The sequence below is a fragment of the Lissotriton vulgaris genome, chromosome 7 (genome assembly GCF_964263255.1).
Source record: "Lissotriton vulgaris chromosome 7, aLisVul1.2, whole genome shotgun sequence".
Lineage (NCBI taxonomy): Eukaryota > Metazoa > Chordata > Amphibia > Caudata > Salamandridae > Lissotriton > Lissotriton vulgaris.
The window spans coordinates 1,335,305,039-1,335,324,932 of NC_141695.1; the positions used below are offsets into that span (position 1 = coordinate 1,335,305,039).

The 19,894-nt window shown below is 44.8% G+C and overlaps 1 protein-coding gene across 2 annotated transcripts in view; it reads left to right on the forward strand.

The window, feature by feature from the left end:
- LOC147703642 (crk-like protein) overlaps positions 1-10,556 on the forward strand; it is a 136,882-nt gene extending 126,326 nt beyond the window's left edge. For both annotated transcript variants that reach the window (XM_086931980.1, XM_086931981.1), the window contains exon 4: positions 9,572-10,556. In XM_086931980.1, coding sequence (XP_086788106.1) covers positions 9,572-9,934 — 363 coding nt within the window. In that variant the 3' untranslated portion in view covers positions 9,935-10,556. The remainder of the gene's footprint in view (positions 1-9,571) is intronic.
- Positions 10,557-19,894: the final 9,338 nt, after the last annotated feature.

Below are 19,894 nucleotides of genomic sequence, written 5' to 3' on the forward strand. Positions count from 1 at the left end.
TCGATTACAACATAAGTGTCAGTCGCTGTCACCTTCAACAGTGGACGGAGGGCCTCTCTCACTATGGTAATCTCCGCCGAGCTGTCCAGCAAGGTCAGAGCCCACGTCAGATTCCGAAGCCGCGTTCTCACTATCTGGGGCATATCGATGCGCCGTTAAGGCAGCGACTTTCTTCTTGGCAAACTGCGGTCTCTTTGGCGTAGAGTCGTCCCGCTGGTCCCCTTCACTTCGCATGCGGGGCTGGCCACGTCCTTGCTGACCACCCCTGCCCCTGCCGCCCCCTCCACCACCGGTTGACGGAGCCGATGAGTCCTGAAAGGAACGAGGAGAGCGTTGGTCAGATGCCTGATATCTGTCAGGCGATTTAATCGTAGCGCGATCGCGCAATTCATAAACTCGCTCTGACTGCGCAGGTTGTGAAGGCGCCGGACTAGAGACCTGTGTCTGTTGCTCTTGTTGCTTACCCTTATTCTGCTTTTTAGGCCAAGTTTGTTTTTTGGACTTGGGCTGTCCACCTGTTTCCGAAGACTGCCCCTGGGGCTGCTTCTTTTCTTTTTCAAGAAAAACCTTCGCACCCTTAGAATTGCGGCCAACCATTTTATAAGCCGCCACAATAATTCTTGCCAGCTGACGGGGTTTTTCGGCATCGGGTACTAACGCCAGACCATTGGCCACCTGAAAGTTCACTGCATCCCCTTTTACATTGGCAAGGATAATACCTCAAACTGTCTCAAATGAACCGTTCAGGCGCATACCCAACTCAACCGCCGATTCAGGTCCGTGATCATCCTGAACACGTTTGAGGATCGCAGACAGGTTCGAAACTGAAGGTGTGCCAAAGCACCTCGAGTAAACCGCTGCAAATGTCTTACCCCATGTCTCACAGTCAGCAAGTTCCGGGGCTATTTCCTTCGGTAAACTAAGCGTAAGAATCCGGTGTTTTTCACTCGGAGTCGTATTAGGAAACACAGCCTCTAACTGGTCGAATTTCTCGGCAAGCCAGTAAGGAAATTCATCCGTACTATCTGGCTTCCTGCCCATAACGGAATTCACCAAGACAGGACTGATTTTCAAACCAGTCTGTTCTGCTCGAAGCTGCGCACCTGCGGGGGCTGCGCCTTGAATATTACGACTAATGTAATGAACAAGCGCTCTAATCACTCCAACCGAGACCTCATGAAGACGCCTCAGGTCGGCTACGTTACACGTGGCGCGATTAGGATGAGGAGTAAATCCACCCAATGCGGGCCAATTTGTGCCCGGAATGGATAAAGGACCTAACCTCGTAGCGTTCAAAGAATGGGGTAGGGCGCCACCAAACCAAACACCGTGCTGCCAAGCGTCAATAGGTACTTCCAGTGCCCTGTACGGAGCATAAGCCGCCGGTACTGCCGAGGCAGTGTATGAATGGAAGACGCCCGAATTAGCGTCCACAGCCGGAAATGTCACCCAGGAATAAAATAATTCGTACGGGTACGCATGTTCCGCACTCACCACTAGAACCACAGCCAAGCAGTCCACAGGGACATTGTATGTCCGCAAGTGGTCGCGAACCGCGACTCGGCTATGCTGCGCAATTTCCACGGCCATGGTAGCAAAGGAAGTGAAAAGAGACAAAGAACAGTTTGTAGCACAACTGGGTAGTAATTCAAAGAAACCGTTTACAGAAGAATTCAAGCTTGAAAAGACCTACTCCAAAAATAGGTAGGTTTTTCCGACACCACCGTTTACCGGAAACGGGTATGAAGGTGTTAAGGTTTGAATGATATACTACTCGAGTGTCATGAAATACGGCCAACCAATCCGTTGGGCGCCATGTAGCAGGGTTTCCGTTCTCCCACAGAACTGTGCATAGAGATCTAGAACCTCAGTGAGTTAGGATGATCCAAAAACTCATCTCAGTGTCAGAAATCTCGTTACCTAGCTAGCTACAGTGTCTCATGGATCATTATGGAATGATCCATGTATTAGACAAACCAGAACATGATCTTTAGAATACCTCAGGAGTCGTGGAACACATGAACACTCTTTCGTTATATAATCATTTCAAACCAAACTGAGAGTCAAAGAACACAAGTGCAAGTTTGAAGTATTTATTATTCAATGCAAAGTTCTCAAACGCAGTATCTTGTATAATACCAAAATGCAGATTATAAAAATCAGAGTCAGCAGCATAGTCACTAATCCATAGTAAGCAAAAGGTGCTAGCATGTTATAATGCAATTTCTATAGAAATCTATATCACCTATATTTCGCGCACCCTATCTAGAATATTATATTATATCTAAGAAGGTCTCATTCGGGTTTTAGCAGGGCGGCCCCATACCTCTCAATGTCAGTAGGAGCAGTTCACATCAACCGCTACCAGCTCTCTTCATGCGCAGCACCAAGTGTCCGCGTTCATTCCGTGTAACTCTATCTTAAACCCGCGTAGAGCCCAAAATGTTGGCATCAACATTATTTGTGTTATGTCTAATGTCTAATGTGGTGCGAGGATCAGACCTCTTAGCAACCTTGTGTTAGGTTAATCTTAGAGTGTGCAGCTCTCAGTGTGCAGACAGTTGTACCAAGTGTACCAGGCAAAGCTGATAGCATAGGAATAACATATTATTCTCAAATAAAGCAACTCGCCGCTTCTAGGGTGAAAGCTACAACAACAAGTACGTGTCGTGTGCAAAACTGAAGCCGAAGGCAAAACGGCTGTTTAAACATGTAATACACTCATGCTAACTTAACGCAATATATGTAATGAAGTATCCATATGACAGTGTGTGTGCGGCTCTGTGTGTGTGTGTGGCTCTGTCTGTGTGTGTGGCTCTGTTTGTGTGTGTGGCTCTGTGTGTGTGCGGCTCTGTGTGTGTGTGTGGCTCTGTCTGTGTGTGTGGCTGTTTGTGTGTGTGGCTCTGTGTGTGTGTGGGTGGCTGTGTGTGTGTATGTGTGGGTGGCTGTGTGTGTGGGTGGCTCTGTGTGGGTGGGTGGCTCTTTGTGAATGACTCTTTGTGGGTGGCTCTGTATGTGTGTGTGTATAGGTGGCTTTGTGTGGGTGCAAATGCAATAGGTATCGCCTTTGCGAGCGATTAAGCTATTGGCATTGTAAATAACAATGCCATTTATTTATGTTTTAAAAACAAAAACTTAAACAAAAATAATGTCATGAGCAATGCCAATAGCTCTAACTTTAACAATGCTGAGACCATTGCATTGTAAATGCTTGTTTCTTCTTGTCATCTGTGGATTATGAACTTTATTCTTGTTGTCAGTCTTTCTGTGTCTTCTGTCTTTCTATTATCGTAGTGCATTTTTTTGTTTTTTCTTATGCTTGACGTTACTCTTTCTTCTCCACTGTGTGTGTCTCTGGTTGTAGTCCAGTGTTTTGTTGTGGGTGCTCTGCCTTGCTTTCTTGCTTGCCTGCCTGGCCAGTAGGTATGTATGAGGGGTAGTCATCAGTGCTTTCATGTTTTGTTGTTCCCTCGTCCAGAATGAATGTGTGTTGTGTTACACCACCAAAACTCTCCTTGCCTCGAACACTTATGCATACTGCCAACTTGAAGAACAATCTAACTGTGTGAGGAGGGGCGGGGCCTTGAAGGGGGTGGGACCTCGCGTTTTCTGAGGCTTTGAACTGCCAACGTCAAAAGGTACTTCTGAACCCCACCCTGCCCCCAGGCTTCCTCCTCCCCCCCAAAAAAAGCTTGCTGAGGTTGGTGCCAGGTCCTGTGGTGTTTTCACACCCCTTAATGGACGTTGGCTCTTCAAAACCTCGGAAAACGAGCTGGAAACCACTATTTACAGTGGTGTTCAGCTCGTTTTCCCTGCTTCCATGTGATATCAGCTCCTCACCGAGAGACTATGTGATGGGAGCCGACATTGTGTGACACATGGTGGCACAGAGGGAGCTAGCAGGTTTGCTGATGCGTATCGGTTTCCATCCCATATTCATAAACAGTGGGCTTCAGGGTTCTGCCGTTGTTCTGTACAAGAAGCTTGTCAGGAATGAGTAACCTATCATGATTATTCTTAACATAGGCACGCATATGCTCTTTGATCATCCTCTCAATAGCTTGGCAGGATAGTGAAGATTGTCATGTGGGGCAGAGCTTAATTTGTAAAAAAGCATAAGCGACAGGGCCCTGTCAGGAGGCAACTGCAGCCTACACCACTCATGGCCCCTGCCATCGCTGCCAATGACAGCACGTATACATCTATTAACCATCACACGCCTACAAGTATAACAATTCAGACTTTTTCAGGCCCTTACAGCTATAAGAATGACTTGGGCAGCAGGTAATAGTTGATTCTGATGTATATTGAAATAATATACAACTGTTCTGCTCCTCTCTAATTTACCAAACAGTGCCACCATGTGGCAGACTGTCTTAAATGCCAGTGTTAACAATTAAGTGCCAGTGCCAGCACTGGAGACCACCGGCTCAAATTAACCACTGATGTAGGGCGACACGTAGCTGGTAGCTGGTAGTAACACACAAAGCTCTGCTTGTTATGAGTAAAGAACTGACGAGGGATGAAAGGAGGCAGCAAAGGGAGATATGGGCCGACCGAGTGACACTATGGACTCCTATTAATAAATTGCGTTGCCTTTATTTGGGCAATGGTTTTAAGAAATGAAACCTTGATCCAAGATTGGCAACTGTTGTTGTTTTCGTGTTGGAACCTGGCAGAAGAGGTCACACTAAGGAGGAAATGGGTTGATAATTAATGATCTCATCAGGCAATCTAAACATTATCTTTGAATCATTTCCTTACCTTTTTAAAGTAATTCATAAAAACTGTGTAGAGTCTCAGATGAGAACTAATAGCTTATTCAGCAGAGGGTCAGTATGTGCCTACAATCTCCTCTCTAAAGTAGTGCTTTGATGGTATGCAGACTTTCACCCGCATTGATTATGCCGACTGACATCTTGCCATCTGCACTGCAGTGCTTAATTAAACTGTGCTGCAGTTGTAGATGGCAAAATTCATGTGGGCAAAGTGGGTAGGGCAGTGGGGACCCGTAAAAATAAAAAATAAAACAGCAGTCACTGCTGGGCAAGCATTGGCGTCCAGAGTGCGTTCCACAGTGAAATGTTAGCAAATCCTATTGATGTAATCGTTGGTAAGCAGTTAGGGCCCCATTAGGATTGCGGGCAGATCGCCACCGCCGGGCCGTTTGTTTTGCTGATGTCTAACACAGTTATAGGAACGTTATATTTCTTTTTGTTGGCTGAAACTGCCACTTGTCGTGACTTTTTCTGACTCACAGTGTTCCATGTGAACATAATTACAGTATATGGATGCCATTTCCCATGCACCTGCTGTTACTGGAATATGTCTTCCTAGTGTGTTTAGTCCAACTCTGCTGAGTGTCACATGGATACGGTGACAAGTACACACAAATTTTGTAACTGTCTGCAAATGAAATGTTAATGCAAATGGTAATTTAAGCCTGTTTTACTATATGCATCTATGCTTTGGCTTGTTGTACATTTCATGGTGTTTCTGGTTTCTCAAGTTTTATCCTTCATAGGATTCTATGATTTTTTTTGATGGGCTCAACATTGTACGTACATGGACCCTAGGTACACACCGTCAAGAGTTAATTATTTCAATTTACATGCATGCATGCAGTCTTCCCTCTATTGAGATGGCAATGGGTTTTAGTCCCATTTGCTAACAATACAGTTGCCTTCTTGGGCTACTTACGGTTCTTACCCTCTTTCAAGAGTTCTATGCATAGGTGTTAGTCCTCTTTGCATTTCCTAACCATCCTTATTCTTAGGGACAGGTTATGGGTTCAGACCCACATACATTAGTTAACAATATCTAACTTCCCTTTTGTCTTAGGGTAGGTCAGGGGTTTCAGTCCCATGTTTTCTTACTTGTGTTGTATGGGTTTAAGGCCCATTACTTCACTGCACAGTATATGACCTCTACATGGCGTTGTCTTTACAAGGGCTCTCATTTCATGGGTTTTAGTCCCGTTCATAATAGTTTCTGGCCCTTTTTCCTTGGGGTAGGAGTTTGTCAGGGATTTTAGTCCCATTCTTACATACGTTGTGTACATCTTTACCCTTACATAGGGTGTGTTTCATGGGTTTCAGTCCCATTTGTGTTATTTTCTCAACGTAATATTTTTGTTATATATTACATTATCAATCTTGCAACATAATGGTATGTTCATATTAAATTACTTTGTCAATATAGTAATGGGGTTTGTTTGAGGGATTTTCTTGTATTTTCCTCTCAGCTTCCCTGTTTCTTTTGCGTGTTCAGTTTTCCTTGTGATGTTTTTTCTTCTTGTCATCTGTGGATTATGAACTTTATTCTTGTTGTCAGTCTTTCTTTGACTTCTGTCTTTCTATTATCGTAGTGCATTTTTTTGTTGTTCTTCCTTCCGCTTGATGTTACTCTTTCTTCTCCACTGTGTGTGTGTCTGGTTGTTTCCTCGTGTTTTTCTTTCGCTGGGTCTTCCTACTCTTTTCTGTAGTTATTTATAGAAGGGAGGATGGGTTATATTTTTCCTTTTTTTCATCTGTCGCTTCCTCTTTTTCTACTTAACCTATCTTTATGTTCCCTCCTTGTTCACTTCTTTGCATCGTTTATGCTGTTTCTGTATTCTTCTTTTTCTTTCCTCATTTATGGTTCTCACTTTTCAGTTTCCTACCTTAATTGCTTTTGTTATATAAGAAAGGGGAATATGTAGTATCCTAGTATCCTGTCCATGTTAATATTTTACCATTTTACCATCTACTCAGCCAGTGGAATTTTGCAGTGATGATGCGCTTAGGAATGTTGGGAGCTTGTGAGGAGAAGTCACAGTTGAGAGTGGGCTGAGCAGCATGATGGCTGCTCCTGGTGGAGCTGATCTACAGAACATGTAACTAACTACAATAAAACATCTTGAACTACATCAACCTGTGTAGACCTCGTTACCACTCATTGCTACAGTGATAGTGCCAGCCAGTGTGCACTTACAACATACCAGATGGCATAGTTTTAAGGCCAGTAACCAATCATGCATTGATTGCTTAGTTATTGTGCAGGAAGCATGCTCCGCCCAATTGATTACTGTCCCATGGATCTTGCCTTAAACGCGTTGTTGTGTGTTATGGCCCAGGGCATGTCCTTTGTAGCAGCAGTCAGTCTCTTTGAATCCTCAGTGCATTCTCTGCACAGCCCATATATATTTTTTCAAATAAAATATAGAGTAGACAGCTTGATTTCCATCTGTGTAATGCACAGATATCCATTCAAATGGAAAGTGGCTAAGTGACTTATCTGAAGAGTACTCGGACACTAGGGGGTCCATTAGGATGAGGGCGGATCGCCATCGCCCGCATGGCAGTGGCAATCCGCCTTTCATCTTACCCCGCCCGCCACCCATATTAGTATTGATCCAACACAAAATGCCAATACTGTCAGGTGTTTTCTGTACAACTTAATTTATACCGAGCATATGGACAAGACTGTATGCAAGGAAGAATTTATCTCATCAGAATAAATCAGTTTCAAATCTGCATTTTATTTGCACAATTCATTAATTTTTCTCGTTTTTGTTCCCTTTTTAAGGAAGTTTTTTGAAGCACATTACAAATACATAATATAAAAAATCATCATGTCAAAACATCACCTATATATCTCATTCATACAACAAGGACATTACAATCATACTGTGAACTCATTCAAACTTCTCACACTCAGAAAGGTAAAAATACACACTTTATGTACAATTATATGCAATAAATGGGAAAGAAACCATAGATGTACAATTTCATGTGAATCACTTTGATTTACAGATTAGCTCAATTCTCTTATGGTTTCCACAAAATAAATGTGTTACAAGAAGGGGGGGTCTACGCGTTTCGAACTCCAGATTTAAGGAGTTCTCGTCAGGACCAAAAGCTCTCTAAATGTAACAGGATGTGCCTCATATATTCCACAGAAATCGCGGAGCGGGACCACTCGATCTTGTCTGTCCTTAGTTCGGTTGAAATATTGTCTTCGCCGGGAAGGTTAGCTATGTTTTGATCAATTACCACAGGGCGTCGGTATCTCTCAATGCGGGGGCCGGCATCAGTGTTGGATCGGGCGCGGATACGTTGCGTCTTCGATCCGATGAGTCCTCGAGTCGGGTCCCGACGCCCTGTGGTAATTGATCAAAACATATCTAACCTTCCCGGCGAAGACAATATTTCAACCGAACTAAGGACAGACAAGATCGAGTGGTCCCGCTCCGCGATTTCTGTGGAATATATGAGGCACATCCTGTTACATTTAGAGAGCTTTTGGTCCTGACGAGAACTCCTTAAATCTGGAGTTCGAAACGCGTAGACCCCCCCTTCTTGTAACACATTTATTTTGTGGAAACCATAAGAGAATTGAGCTAATCTGTAAATCAAAGTGATTCACATGAAATTGTACATCTATGGTTTCTTTCCCATTTATTGCATATAATTGTACATAAAGTGTGTATTTTTACCTTTCTGAGTGTGAGAAGTTTGAATGAGTTCACAGTATGATTGTAATGTCCTTGTTGTATGAATGAGATATATAGGTGATGTTTTGACATGATAATTTTTTGTATTATGTATTTGTAATGTGCTTCAAAAAACTTCCTTAAAAAGGGAACAAAAACAAGAAAAATTAATGAATTGTGCAAATAAAATGCAGATTTGAAACTGATTTATTCTGATGAGATAAATTCTTCCTTGCATACAGTCTTGTCCATATGCTCGGTATAAATTAAGTTGTACAGAAAACACCTGACAGTATTGGCATTTTGTGTTGGATCAATAGTTAAGGCAGGGTTTGGCCTTACTGTCTGGAAACCCATACCCAGTTTTGGTTTACCCATATTAGTATGGCGATTACCGGGCGGAAAAGCGGCGGACGGGAATACCGTCCGCCGCTTTTCCGCCCAGTCAACAAGTCGACTGAGCGGAAAAGGGTTTAATATGGTGGCGGTGTCTGCTAGACACCACCATCCCTATTAGCATGGAGAGGGAACAAGCCTTCCTGTGGCGGCAACAAAGGCATGCAGACTTTGCTTACGGTGGCCCGGTGCGGGCCCCCAGGGTATTGGGGGGGTGTACATGGGGGGTACCTATTGTACCCCCCAGCATTGTCATGGACATGGTGGCAGGCACCTCGCGGTGCCTGTTACCTTGTGCATGACAATGCACACAGTGCATTCCCAGCATTGTGGCGGATGGTGCTGTGAGCACCACCCGCCACAATGCTGGGAATGGAGGATGCCACCGCCACGGTGGCATCCAAAACGCCGGTGCGGGACCGCCACACCACTGCCGGCCGGTCCCAGCACCGCTAGGGTGCTGCCATCCTAATGGGCCCCATGATGTCTGACTTGATTCTCACATTTCCCAAACTTTGACTCTTCATTAGTCTGTAAAGAAAAGTTCTTGCTCCTGTAACATCCAAGACTCTACCTGCCCCATCCTGGATTACATTGGACTTCCTCAATTCCTGAAATGTCAGATTGACCTCTCATGATTTGTAAATAAGGTTCTTCCTCCCCTTACCATTCTGATCTTGCTCTCATTTCTTCTCATGGTAGGTGCGGCACTACATTATCCACAGTCTTCCGGCAAAGCTGACCATGGGGCCAAAGGAATTCCTAAATTTCCCCACCCTACTGGATTTTTACACCGCCCATTACTTGGATACTGCCACGTTGAAGGAGCCCATCTTTAAAGCCCTTTCTAGGTGTGCGGACCGAGCCACGCCCTCAGACGGAATGGACGCTCTCTGGGTACTAGCGCTCTATGATTTCCAGGATCTGGAGGAGGACAATCTGCCTTTCAAAGTGGGCGAGGTACTGAAAGTGCTGAAGCCGTCACAAAAGTACTGGTGGACTGCCCAGAACCGGGAGGGGAAGCAGGGCCTGATTCCTGTGCCCTATGTCCGAAAGATTTATTAGATCTGTTTGACAGTGTAATCTGGTTTAGCCCAAATTACAATACAAAGGACCTGGAATCTGACAAATTCCAAACCATTTGAATAATAATTAATTAAATTATTGTTAATTCAAACCAGTCGATCTTCTGCAAAATCATTTCAGAGACTTTAACATGCTTTATTCATCACTTTTTGTTTTTAACATTCAAACAAAGGAATAATCCCCTTCATGTTGTCTTTAGCAAGCCTTTCTCTGCCTTTCGAACTCAATCGCTTTATGTGAAGTGAATCTGCCTCCAGTCTACATTACCCAGTGATTATGCCCCACAGATGTGCCATTCACCTAATTGGAAGACCATGCACTTGTACAATTTCTGGACAAGACTACATTACTATGAGTTACCACTCAGGAACTGTTTTCCTAATTTTCCATCTCTCTGGCTAGAGCTAGACTCTACTCAGAATTTGTATTGATAGCACAGTATATATGCCTGATTTGATGCCACTCAAACCATGGTTGTTGTTTTTTTGATAAATGATTCATGTTTCGTCTTCATACATGTATCTAGTTGTATGTCAGATTATCGTTTATAGATATATCGCCTGACAAGAAAATAATGTCCTAAATATAATTTCTAAAAATATTGTGCCTCTTGGTGTACTTTTTAGTATTAACTTTAGTGGGGCAATCTTTTCGTAGAACGACATTTAGGACCCAATATTTATATCAGACAATATTCTGGTACCAACCCCTGTAGTTAAGCACTCAGCGTTTTACATGGAAAGTTGAATTATGCCATAAAAATGTTGTTCCTAATATAAAAAAGATAACATTAAATACAACATTTAATTAGTACCTTTGACTCCCTTGAGCCTCAAAACAAATACTACTCCTTGAAAGGTATTTACCACCAGTGGTGCCTGGTAATTCGAGCAAGGGGAAGAACCTCTCACTCACGCACACATACATTCACGTCACCTATATTCACTCACCAATCACAAACATATACAGAAGCACACAGGCATACACACACCCTTTCACAGCACTCTCCCATAAAGACATGCATTCATACATACACACATGCATGCATGCACCAAACATTAAAAAAACGTATTGTGCCACGTAGGTGATGTTGGGTGGCTGGAGGGCAGCCTCTGTGGTCCCTGATGATTGGCACTGCTGCCTCCTCTCATCGTCTGACCTTGTTATGTCCCTTACTCGTCACAGAGTGGGATATGGTCAAAGAGACTGTCGACCCCATCTCACTGTTTGTCAAGCATCACTGATGGACACTCTGCCCTGGACACCTAAAGGCTTAAAACTGAAGTGCCCATTGCTGGGACTACTATGTCTCTGCCGTGATGAAACCCATCCAATGGCCTTTCGGAGTAAGGGCTGTCGGAGGCAGACTTCTAATTCCTTCCGCCTGATTTTGACTGTGGGAATTAGAGGTCAGTGTTCACTGCCATTTTGCTGCAAGGAAAGCCCTGGAAGAAAGGGGCAGTGAGAACTGCTCAATTCACCCTACACCATGGAAGAGGACTCCAATGGCAATATTTTATTTTTGATTTCCAAAAAGAAAATACCACATTGTGATTTAAAAATATAAAATAAAATATAAACTATTTTGGTGCAAGGCTCTATCATGTTGACAGAGCCGTCAACATGATGCAATGCAGCGTTGTGATTGGTAAGCACCCAGGCTCCCCTGACCAATCACAATGCTGCAATGCAGAGTTGTGATTGGTTTTGAGCATCCTGGTTCAACACTCAACTAGGGAATGGGTGCCTCAGCTTGTTCTCCACCCAGGCTGTGATGCAGCCTGCATGGAGAACGGGGGAAGTGCGCATGACTGGTTGGGGTGGCCCGAGAGGACTGACTAAACAGTCTTTGCGCACTTAGGAGTGGGCAAACTACTTCTTCCTTGCCCTTCTCCGAGAGCAAAGCAGCCCCACCCGCCCGCCCACCCGCAAAGGAAACATAAAATGTTAATAACTCAAAGGTATTATAATTTTATATTTTCTTTACTTTACATTGCTCAAAATAGGTGGGGCAATGCTCCTCCACCATAGCGGTGAAGCTGCCACTGAGTGGGTGTAATTAAAGTCTTTACAGTGCACAGTTCCATCATAATCAAATGACCACGTGCAAGAAAGTTCGGTCACAAATTATATTTTTCACCCTTCATTCTGTGCAATGTTGCCTGTAATTATTCATTTAGTATTTGACAAAATGCAAGGGTCCAGAAATCGTCATGAGGCAGCAATCTTGCCCGTAATGCCTCCCTTACTCACTATCTATTTTCAGAAATACCAGGAAAGTCCGTAGCGGTCGTGGAGGCGAGCGGATCATTCTTCGGAATTCAATCCACAAGCACTCCTCAGTACATGGGAGCCCCCAACCTTGAAGGGTGGCCTCAGTCAAGTGGGAACTGAGCATCCTGTTCATCAATACAAAGCACCTTGATGAGAGGTGAAAAATTTCATTAGTGACCTGAACTTTCTTGCCCATGGTCGTTTGATTATAATGGAACTGTGTGGGAACCAGCACTTTGGAATGTTGAAGTTCACGTTTGTTCACTAGAAAGCTGGGCAGGTCCTCTGACTGAATTTCCGCACCAACCCACTTGGGCATCATGTTGGTTTTATTTTTTGTCTGTGAATCATCGAGCAGACTCACTTGGGCAAACCTTGATGGACCACGAAGACCACAAGGCCATGCGAGTGGCCACGCCCACTTGGGCAGGTACTTTGGTGCACAAGAAACATTGCCCGTTGATTCAGAACTTTTGTGCCACTGGCGAAGGGAACGAGGTTTCTGAAACACGTTTGGCTCACCAGAAATGTTTGGGGTGCTTACTTTCTGCCGAGAACCTGTTTGCAAGTGACAAACTAATAAATTAATTCATCTACAGCCAGCGGCTTCTTTCCTTGGGGCTACCCTGTTTTGTTGGATATATATATATATATATATATATATATATATATATATATATATATATATATATATATATATATATATATATATATATATATATATATATATTCAATGAAAAAACCATAGGTTATAGGCCATATATAGTTAGGAATTAGCATTTACAAAACCTTATTTTACTCGCATAAAACCATTGAAATTCCATATATAGTTAGCTAACTATAAGCGCTAACTATATATCGCGCACCCGCAATCCACTGCTGATGATGTCACATATTACATCATTCATGACATGGTCAGTGACATCACTGATGACATCACTGATTACAACATCCAGTGACTGTATGTTTCTGTAAAGTTAAAATATGTTTCACATATTGAAGAATGAGTGGATGTATAAGTGTCTGGATGAAGAATTTAGTAGGTGCATGACTGACTGTATGAGTGAGTGATTAAATGTGTCTCACTGAGTGCATGGGTTAGTGACTAAACTGTCTTAATTCGTGCATCAGTATGTTTGTTGTCGTGTAAACTGCTGCTTGTGTTGATCAGTAGCTATAAGAGTAGCCATATGGGTTATTGATTGGTTGCCCAAATATTTGAATGGGAGGCTGAGTGTGTGTGTGGGTGGCTGGGAGGTGCGTGACTCTGTGCATAGATGTGTAAGCAGTTGATTCACTAGGAGTATGAGTTCAAGAGTGCATGTGGAAACAGCTATATGAGCGGTTGACTGTGCATGGGTGTGTTGGTGAGTGAATGGATTTCTCATTGCTACATGTGCAAGTAAGTACGTATGTAAAACACAATACATGTGAGAGTTGAGATATATAAATAACTGAACATAAGAGCCAGTGAATGTGTGAGTGGCTGTATCGATCACTGTGAGCTTGTATCAGGGATTATATAAGAGAGTAAATATGTGTTATTATATGTTTGAATAAGTAAGATGTGTATAACTGTATAGTTGAGGAAATGGAGGTGTGATTGATTCTTTGCATGACTGACTAGGTGTGTGAGTAAGTCCATGGATGAGTGACAGTCTGTGAGTGTCTGTTTATACTGAGTGTATGTAAGGTTATATTAGAGTCTGAAGAGGTTCATTGTATTATCACATGAGTGATGTGATCAGTGATGACAAATGAGATGTCATCAGTGATGTCATTTGAGTTGTCATCAGTGATGTCATTTGAGATGTCATCATTGATATCATTTGAGTTGTCATCAGTGATGTCATTTGAGATGTCATCAGTGATGTCATCAGTGATGTCACTGACCATGTCATGAATGATGTAATATGTGACATCATCAGCAGTGGATTGCGGGTGCGCGATATATAGTTAGCGCTTATAGTTAGCTAACTATATATGGAATTTCAATGGTTTTATGCGAGTAAAATAAGGTTTTGTAAATGCTAATTCCTAACTATATATGGCCTATAACCTATGGTTTTTTCATTGAATTTTCAAGGTTTTGTAAATGCAAATTCCTAACTATATATCCACTATAACCTATGGTTTTTTCTGTGAATTTCATTGGTTTTTTAATAGCAAATATGAAAAGCTTTAAAATGTCAAGTACGTGATAGATAAAAACATTTTCATATTTATGCACGCTGATGTGCTTTGAACGCTGCCCCCCCCCTCCCCTCTTTTGCCTTTGTTAGTACTCTCTCTTTGCAGATACAGAAGGGTAGTTAACGCAGGCCTTTACCCCCGTTGTAATCCGTCGTACCTCCTTGTCTCTCCATTTGATTGTTTGTTGTCCAAGCATTTACTGTTTTAGAATTGGTTCTCTTTGGATCATTCTCTATTTACAAACAAGCACAAAGTCGCAATACTCTGTTTAGTCTTTGCAGATAGTGAAAAATCGTGTAAAAAAATAAAAGTAATCGAGCAAAATCAGTAGGCCACTAATTGGATCTCTTTTTGACCTCGCTAAAATAGAAATATTAGGAACAACCCTTCTTGAGAAATACGAAAATAGTGAGATGAACTGAGCTCCACACCATGAGGGCTGCAAGACAGCTCGGCTCCATCACCCATCCCGCACAAAATAATGACAAACCCTATGCAAATATTAAAAATATAGACAACACACCAGCAAAGAAATAGGGTAAAACATTTTATTAAAAAACTATTTACATAACGTTGGTTTATAAGATGATGTCAGTAGTGGACCGATGTGTGAATAGATCGAAAACAGCACAAGGCTCCAAGATCCGGATAGCAAGCTCCTGGATGTTGGGTGCCATAGTTTACAGTTCTGAATTTCAGCCTTTTTCGATGCCTGTGCTTTGTTGAATCAAAATGGCGGCTTGACACAAAGCTGACTCAAGCGTTGTTACTGATGCTATGCAGACCAAAACTGGTTTTCAGTTTGTACATTTTTCTAGATTTTTCATTCCAAGTTTGGTTGACTTTGTAGAACGATGGCTTCAGATTTTCAACATACGGTGTGGTGGCGCTGACTGGGAGGGGGCGCTTCGCTCCTGCCCCCTCCCCAAGTAAGATTTTCATACGTGAAAGTACGTTAATGGTTTTGGTCCCCGAGATGCTTCGATGTCACTACCATTCTCAAATAGCATAAGTTCTGGATGTTGGGTGCCATAGTTAAGAGTTCTGAGCAGCGCTTGTAACACTGTCTGAAGCTTATTTCCTCCTACTGCAGCTTCACTATTCTCAAAGTAAGTGAGTGTCGTTTGTGGACCTGACTGCATTAGAAAACAATATGATATGTTACCTTCCTAAACAGCTTGACGGAGGCCCCTGAGGGGCGCTGTGATGGCCATGGACTCGGAGAAGACGCTTGGCTCCGACACCCTCCCCAAGTCTTATAGCACTGGTGTAGCCTGAGATCGCCCCCGACATAGGCGGCCGGCTCCCGGGGTCCGGCGGTACTTTTTGCCTTTTGATGACTCTTCAATTCTGGACCTTGTCCCACAATCCGTTTGACCTGAAGACAAGCTGTAGTGAGGCGCCCCTTTATCGTTTTAGTTGCCATTCCGCCCGCTTTTGCTACACTGTGCCTCTTCCGCCATTCAGCTGTTTTCCGCCCGCTCTTGCGACTACAGCGTCTCGCTCACCATGTAGTTGAGATGCGCCCGCTCTAGCGGTGCAGCGATAGGCGGCTGCCACAGGACTCTCAAAATGGCGGCCGGCTCTTCGGTTTTGGGCCTGGTCCACTAAAATGGCCCTGGGACACCTTGGAACTCGGACGCTTGTCTGCTAGGGCTTGGATCCCATTCTCGAAAAGCGTCCCCTCAGCCGTGAAGATTCTACAAAAGTCATGGGGGCCTCCGACTCCCGCAGGCTTCTGGTGGGGAGCGGCTGCCATGATTGCTCGTGGAATGGCCACGACGGAGCTACGAGATGGTAGTGGTCTCATGCTGACGCCAGCTTTAGTCTGAAACATCCAGAAACACTGTAGACTACCAATTCGATCAGTTCCGGTAGCGCCCCAACATGACCCGGAAGAGAAGAACTTGCCCTCCCCTCTTTGACTGATGGTTCTTGTTGCCTGTCCCCTCTGTTGTCATTTAACAGAACTTTTTGGACTGCTGAAAGGGGTTGTGTTCTGAACGCTGGTTGGTGGAATACAAATACAAATACGGGCCTATAACCACGTGGGCCGGCCACGGAGCAAACTCAAATCGTATATGATGAGGAGACATTTACACTGTAGAAGAACGTAACGAGCGGGCCATTAGGTGACAAGAACAAAGGTGTCTAACAGTTGCGGTATCGGTGGACGTACATTTTGTAATTAAAATACGACAGGGCCACTTACAATAACATTTTCTAGATATACATTTGCGGGCAAAGAGTTACGAGTCCCATTTATACCGGCGCCATTTTGGGCGAGGCCGGGCAGGTCCAAGATATAGTCAAAATGTCTCCACCAACCATCGGCCAGACCAGAACCCCTTTCGGCCCTTTATGTTACAAGATGATGTCTTCCATTCAGAAAATATTGGTGGCAGCATTTTGAAAGGAAACAAAAACAGCCGTTCTCCTAGTGAGTTTCACATTGTTACATTTAGGAAGAATGTTGAAGAGTAGTATGTGGAAAATCTGAAGCCATTTTTCTACAAACTCTCAATCAGACTTGGATGGAAAAAAAAACCTGAAGAATGTACAAACTGAAAACCAATTTTTGTCTGTATAGCACCAACAGTAACGCTTGAGTCAGCTTTGTGTCAAGCCGCCATTTTCATTCAATCAATAGCGTCCCCCTGCACACATTCAGGGACCTGGTCGTGTCTTTAGATGAAACGCATTGTAGGAAAAGAAGCAGAAAGGAAAAGGAAAAAAGTTCCGCCGGACCTAGTAAAGCTGCAGCAGGTGCAAATAAGCTTCAGACAGTCTTACAAGCACTGCTCAGAACTCTCAACTGAGGCACTCAACATCCAGGACTTGCCATTCGGATCTTAGCGCCTTGTATTTTTGTTTTGTTCTTGATGGAGGGGAAACAACAAAAAACAGGCATTGAAAACGGCTCAACTGGAGCAAAAAAAAAATTACTTCTTGGGTGCATTAGGGCATTTATGATTTTCGAATGCCGTATTCATCAGGTTGATGCTCATGTTGCCATAGGACAGCATAGCACCACAGTGTATACAAGTTAACTTCATATGTTCAGATGAGGCAGGTGGCATATTTAGCATTCACCTTCTTTGATCCAGGAGGGATGGAGAAAAACTGCCAGATGAAACTTGAAACTTTGCCATCCAGATCTCGGCGCGTTCGACTCACTGTACCGCAACAGTGACCGCAACTCAGCTGGACACGACGTCTTTCGGCGCAGCATTGTAGGATGGCCACACCAGTGCGGCAATTTGCTAGACACCACCTCGGTGCCATCCGGATCTCGGCGCGTTCGAGTCACTGTACCGCAACAGTGACCGCAATTCAGCTGGACACGCCGTCTTTCGGCGCAGCATTGTAGGATGGCCACACCAGTGCGGCAATTTGCTGGACACCACCTCGGTGCCATCCGGATCTCGGTGCGTTCGAGTCACTGTACCGCAACAGTGACCGCAACTCAGCTGGACACGCCGTCTTTCGGCGCAGCATTGTAGGATGGCCACACCAGTGCGGCAATTTGCTGGACACCACCTCGGTGCCATCCGGATCTCGACGCGTTGTGCTGCCTTCGGCCTATTCGCACATCGGTCCGCTACTGACAGTGACCGCAACTCAGCTGGACACGCCGTCTTTCGGCGCAGCATTGTAGGATGGCCACACCAGTGCGGCAATTTGCTGGACACCACATCGGTGCCATCCGCATCTCGACGCGTTGTGCTGCCTTCGGCCTATTCGCACATCGGTCCGCTACTGACAGTGACCGCAACTCAGCTGGACACGCCGTCTTTCGGCGCAGCATTGTAGGATGGCCACACCAGTGCGGCAATTTGCTGGACACCACCTCGGTGCCATCCGGATCTCGACGCGTTGTGCTGCCTTCGGCCTATTCGCACATCGGTCCGCTACTGACGCCGCCTCACGTGCCAACGGATTTTCTACGCTTTTTGTAGCCCTATGCCGCAGAACAGGTCATGTGACTTGTTTATAAAACTTTTCATTGGTTCATTTTACTTTTGGTTTCCTAAAGATGGAAGGCTTGGTCATATGACCTAAAAATAACACTTTTCATTGGTTTAGAACATTTTTTTTCCCAAACGATGAAAGCCCCACCTTGTTTCTGGATCATTCAGACTGAAGCTGGCGTCAGCATGAGAGCACCACCATCTCGTGGCTCCGTCGTGGTCATTCCGCGAGCAATCATGGCAGCCGCTCCCCACCGGAAGCCTGCGGGAGTCGGGGGCCCCCAAGACTTTTATACAATCTTCACGGCTGAGGGGACGCTTTTCGAGAATGGAGCCCAAGCCCTAGCAGGCAAGCGTCCGACTTCCAAGGTGTCCCAGGGCCATTTCAGTGGACCAGGCCCAAAACCGAAGAGCCGTCCGCCATTTTGACAGCCATGTGGCAGCCGCCTATCGCTGCACTGCAAGAGTGGGAGCAACTCCACAACATGGTGAGCGAGACGCTGTGGCCGCAAGAGCGAGCGCAACTCAGCTAGATGGCCGCCACCTGGGGAGGCCCGTTCACGCCGCCTCCCCCCCCCCCCCCCCCGGGCCGCCGCACGCCAATTTTCGGAGCAGCATTGTAGGATACCAAAACCAGTGCGGCAGTTTACTGGACATCACCTGGGTGCCTGTCGTACATGTTGTGTCAGCCATGTGACACTGGACACAGACCGCTACTGACGAGGCCTCCCCCCGCACCACCCGGGACGCCCCACGCTGTTTTTCTGTGCTGCATTGTAGGATCCCTAAACCAGTGCGGCACCCAGGCGACATCACCTGGGTGCCGTCCAGAACTCTGCACGTTGTGCTGCCTTGGGACTATTCGCACAACAGACCGCTACTGACGAGGCCTCCCCCCGCCCCACCCGGGACGACCCACGCCAATTTTCGGAGCAGCATTGTAGGATCCCTAAACCAGTGCGGCACCCAGGCGACATCACCTGGGTGCCGTCCAGAACTCTGCACGTTGTGCTGCCTTGGGACTATTCGCACAAAAGACAGCTTCTAACCATTGTTGCTTTTTGTGTTAATAAATGTTTAAATGTTTTTAGTTTTTGTTCTGTTCATTATCGTTAAAAGTTAATAAAGTTTTATAACCTTACTTTGTTGGAGTGTTATCTATTTTTTGAAAAACGGGTGAATGGGGCCTTGAATCGGGTTATTGTCATGTGTGGGCTTTGGAAGTGTGCTGCTGCAGGATCGGACATTTCAAACTCAAATGCACGTTCTTTTTCTTACCTTTCCGAAGCATGGAGCGCAATAGCAAGCAGAGAAAGGGTGATGCACGTGTTGAACACTACCTGACCTGGCAAGTTGCTGGCAGTGCCCCCCCGCCCGCTCCTGAAAGAGGGCACACACACACCGCCGCCCCGAGTACTTCAGAAATCTTTAAAAGACCATGCGCTTGTTCATGAGGCTTAAATGGTTTATCACCTCTTCTAGAACCCCTACATCGACCCTC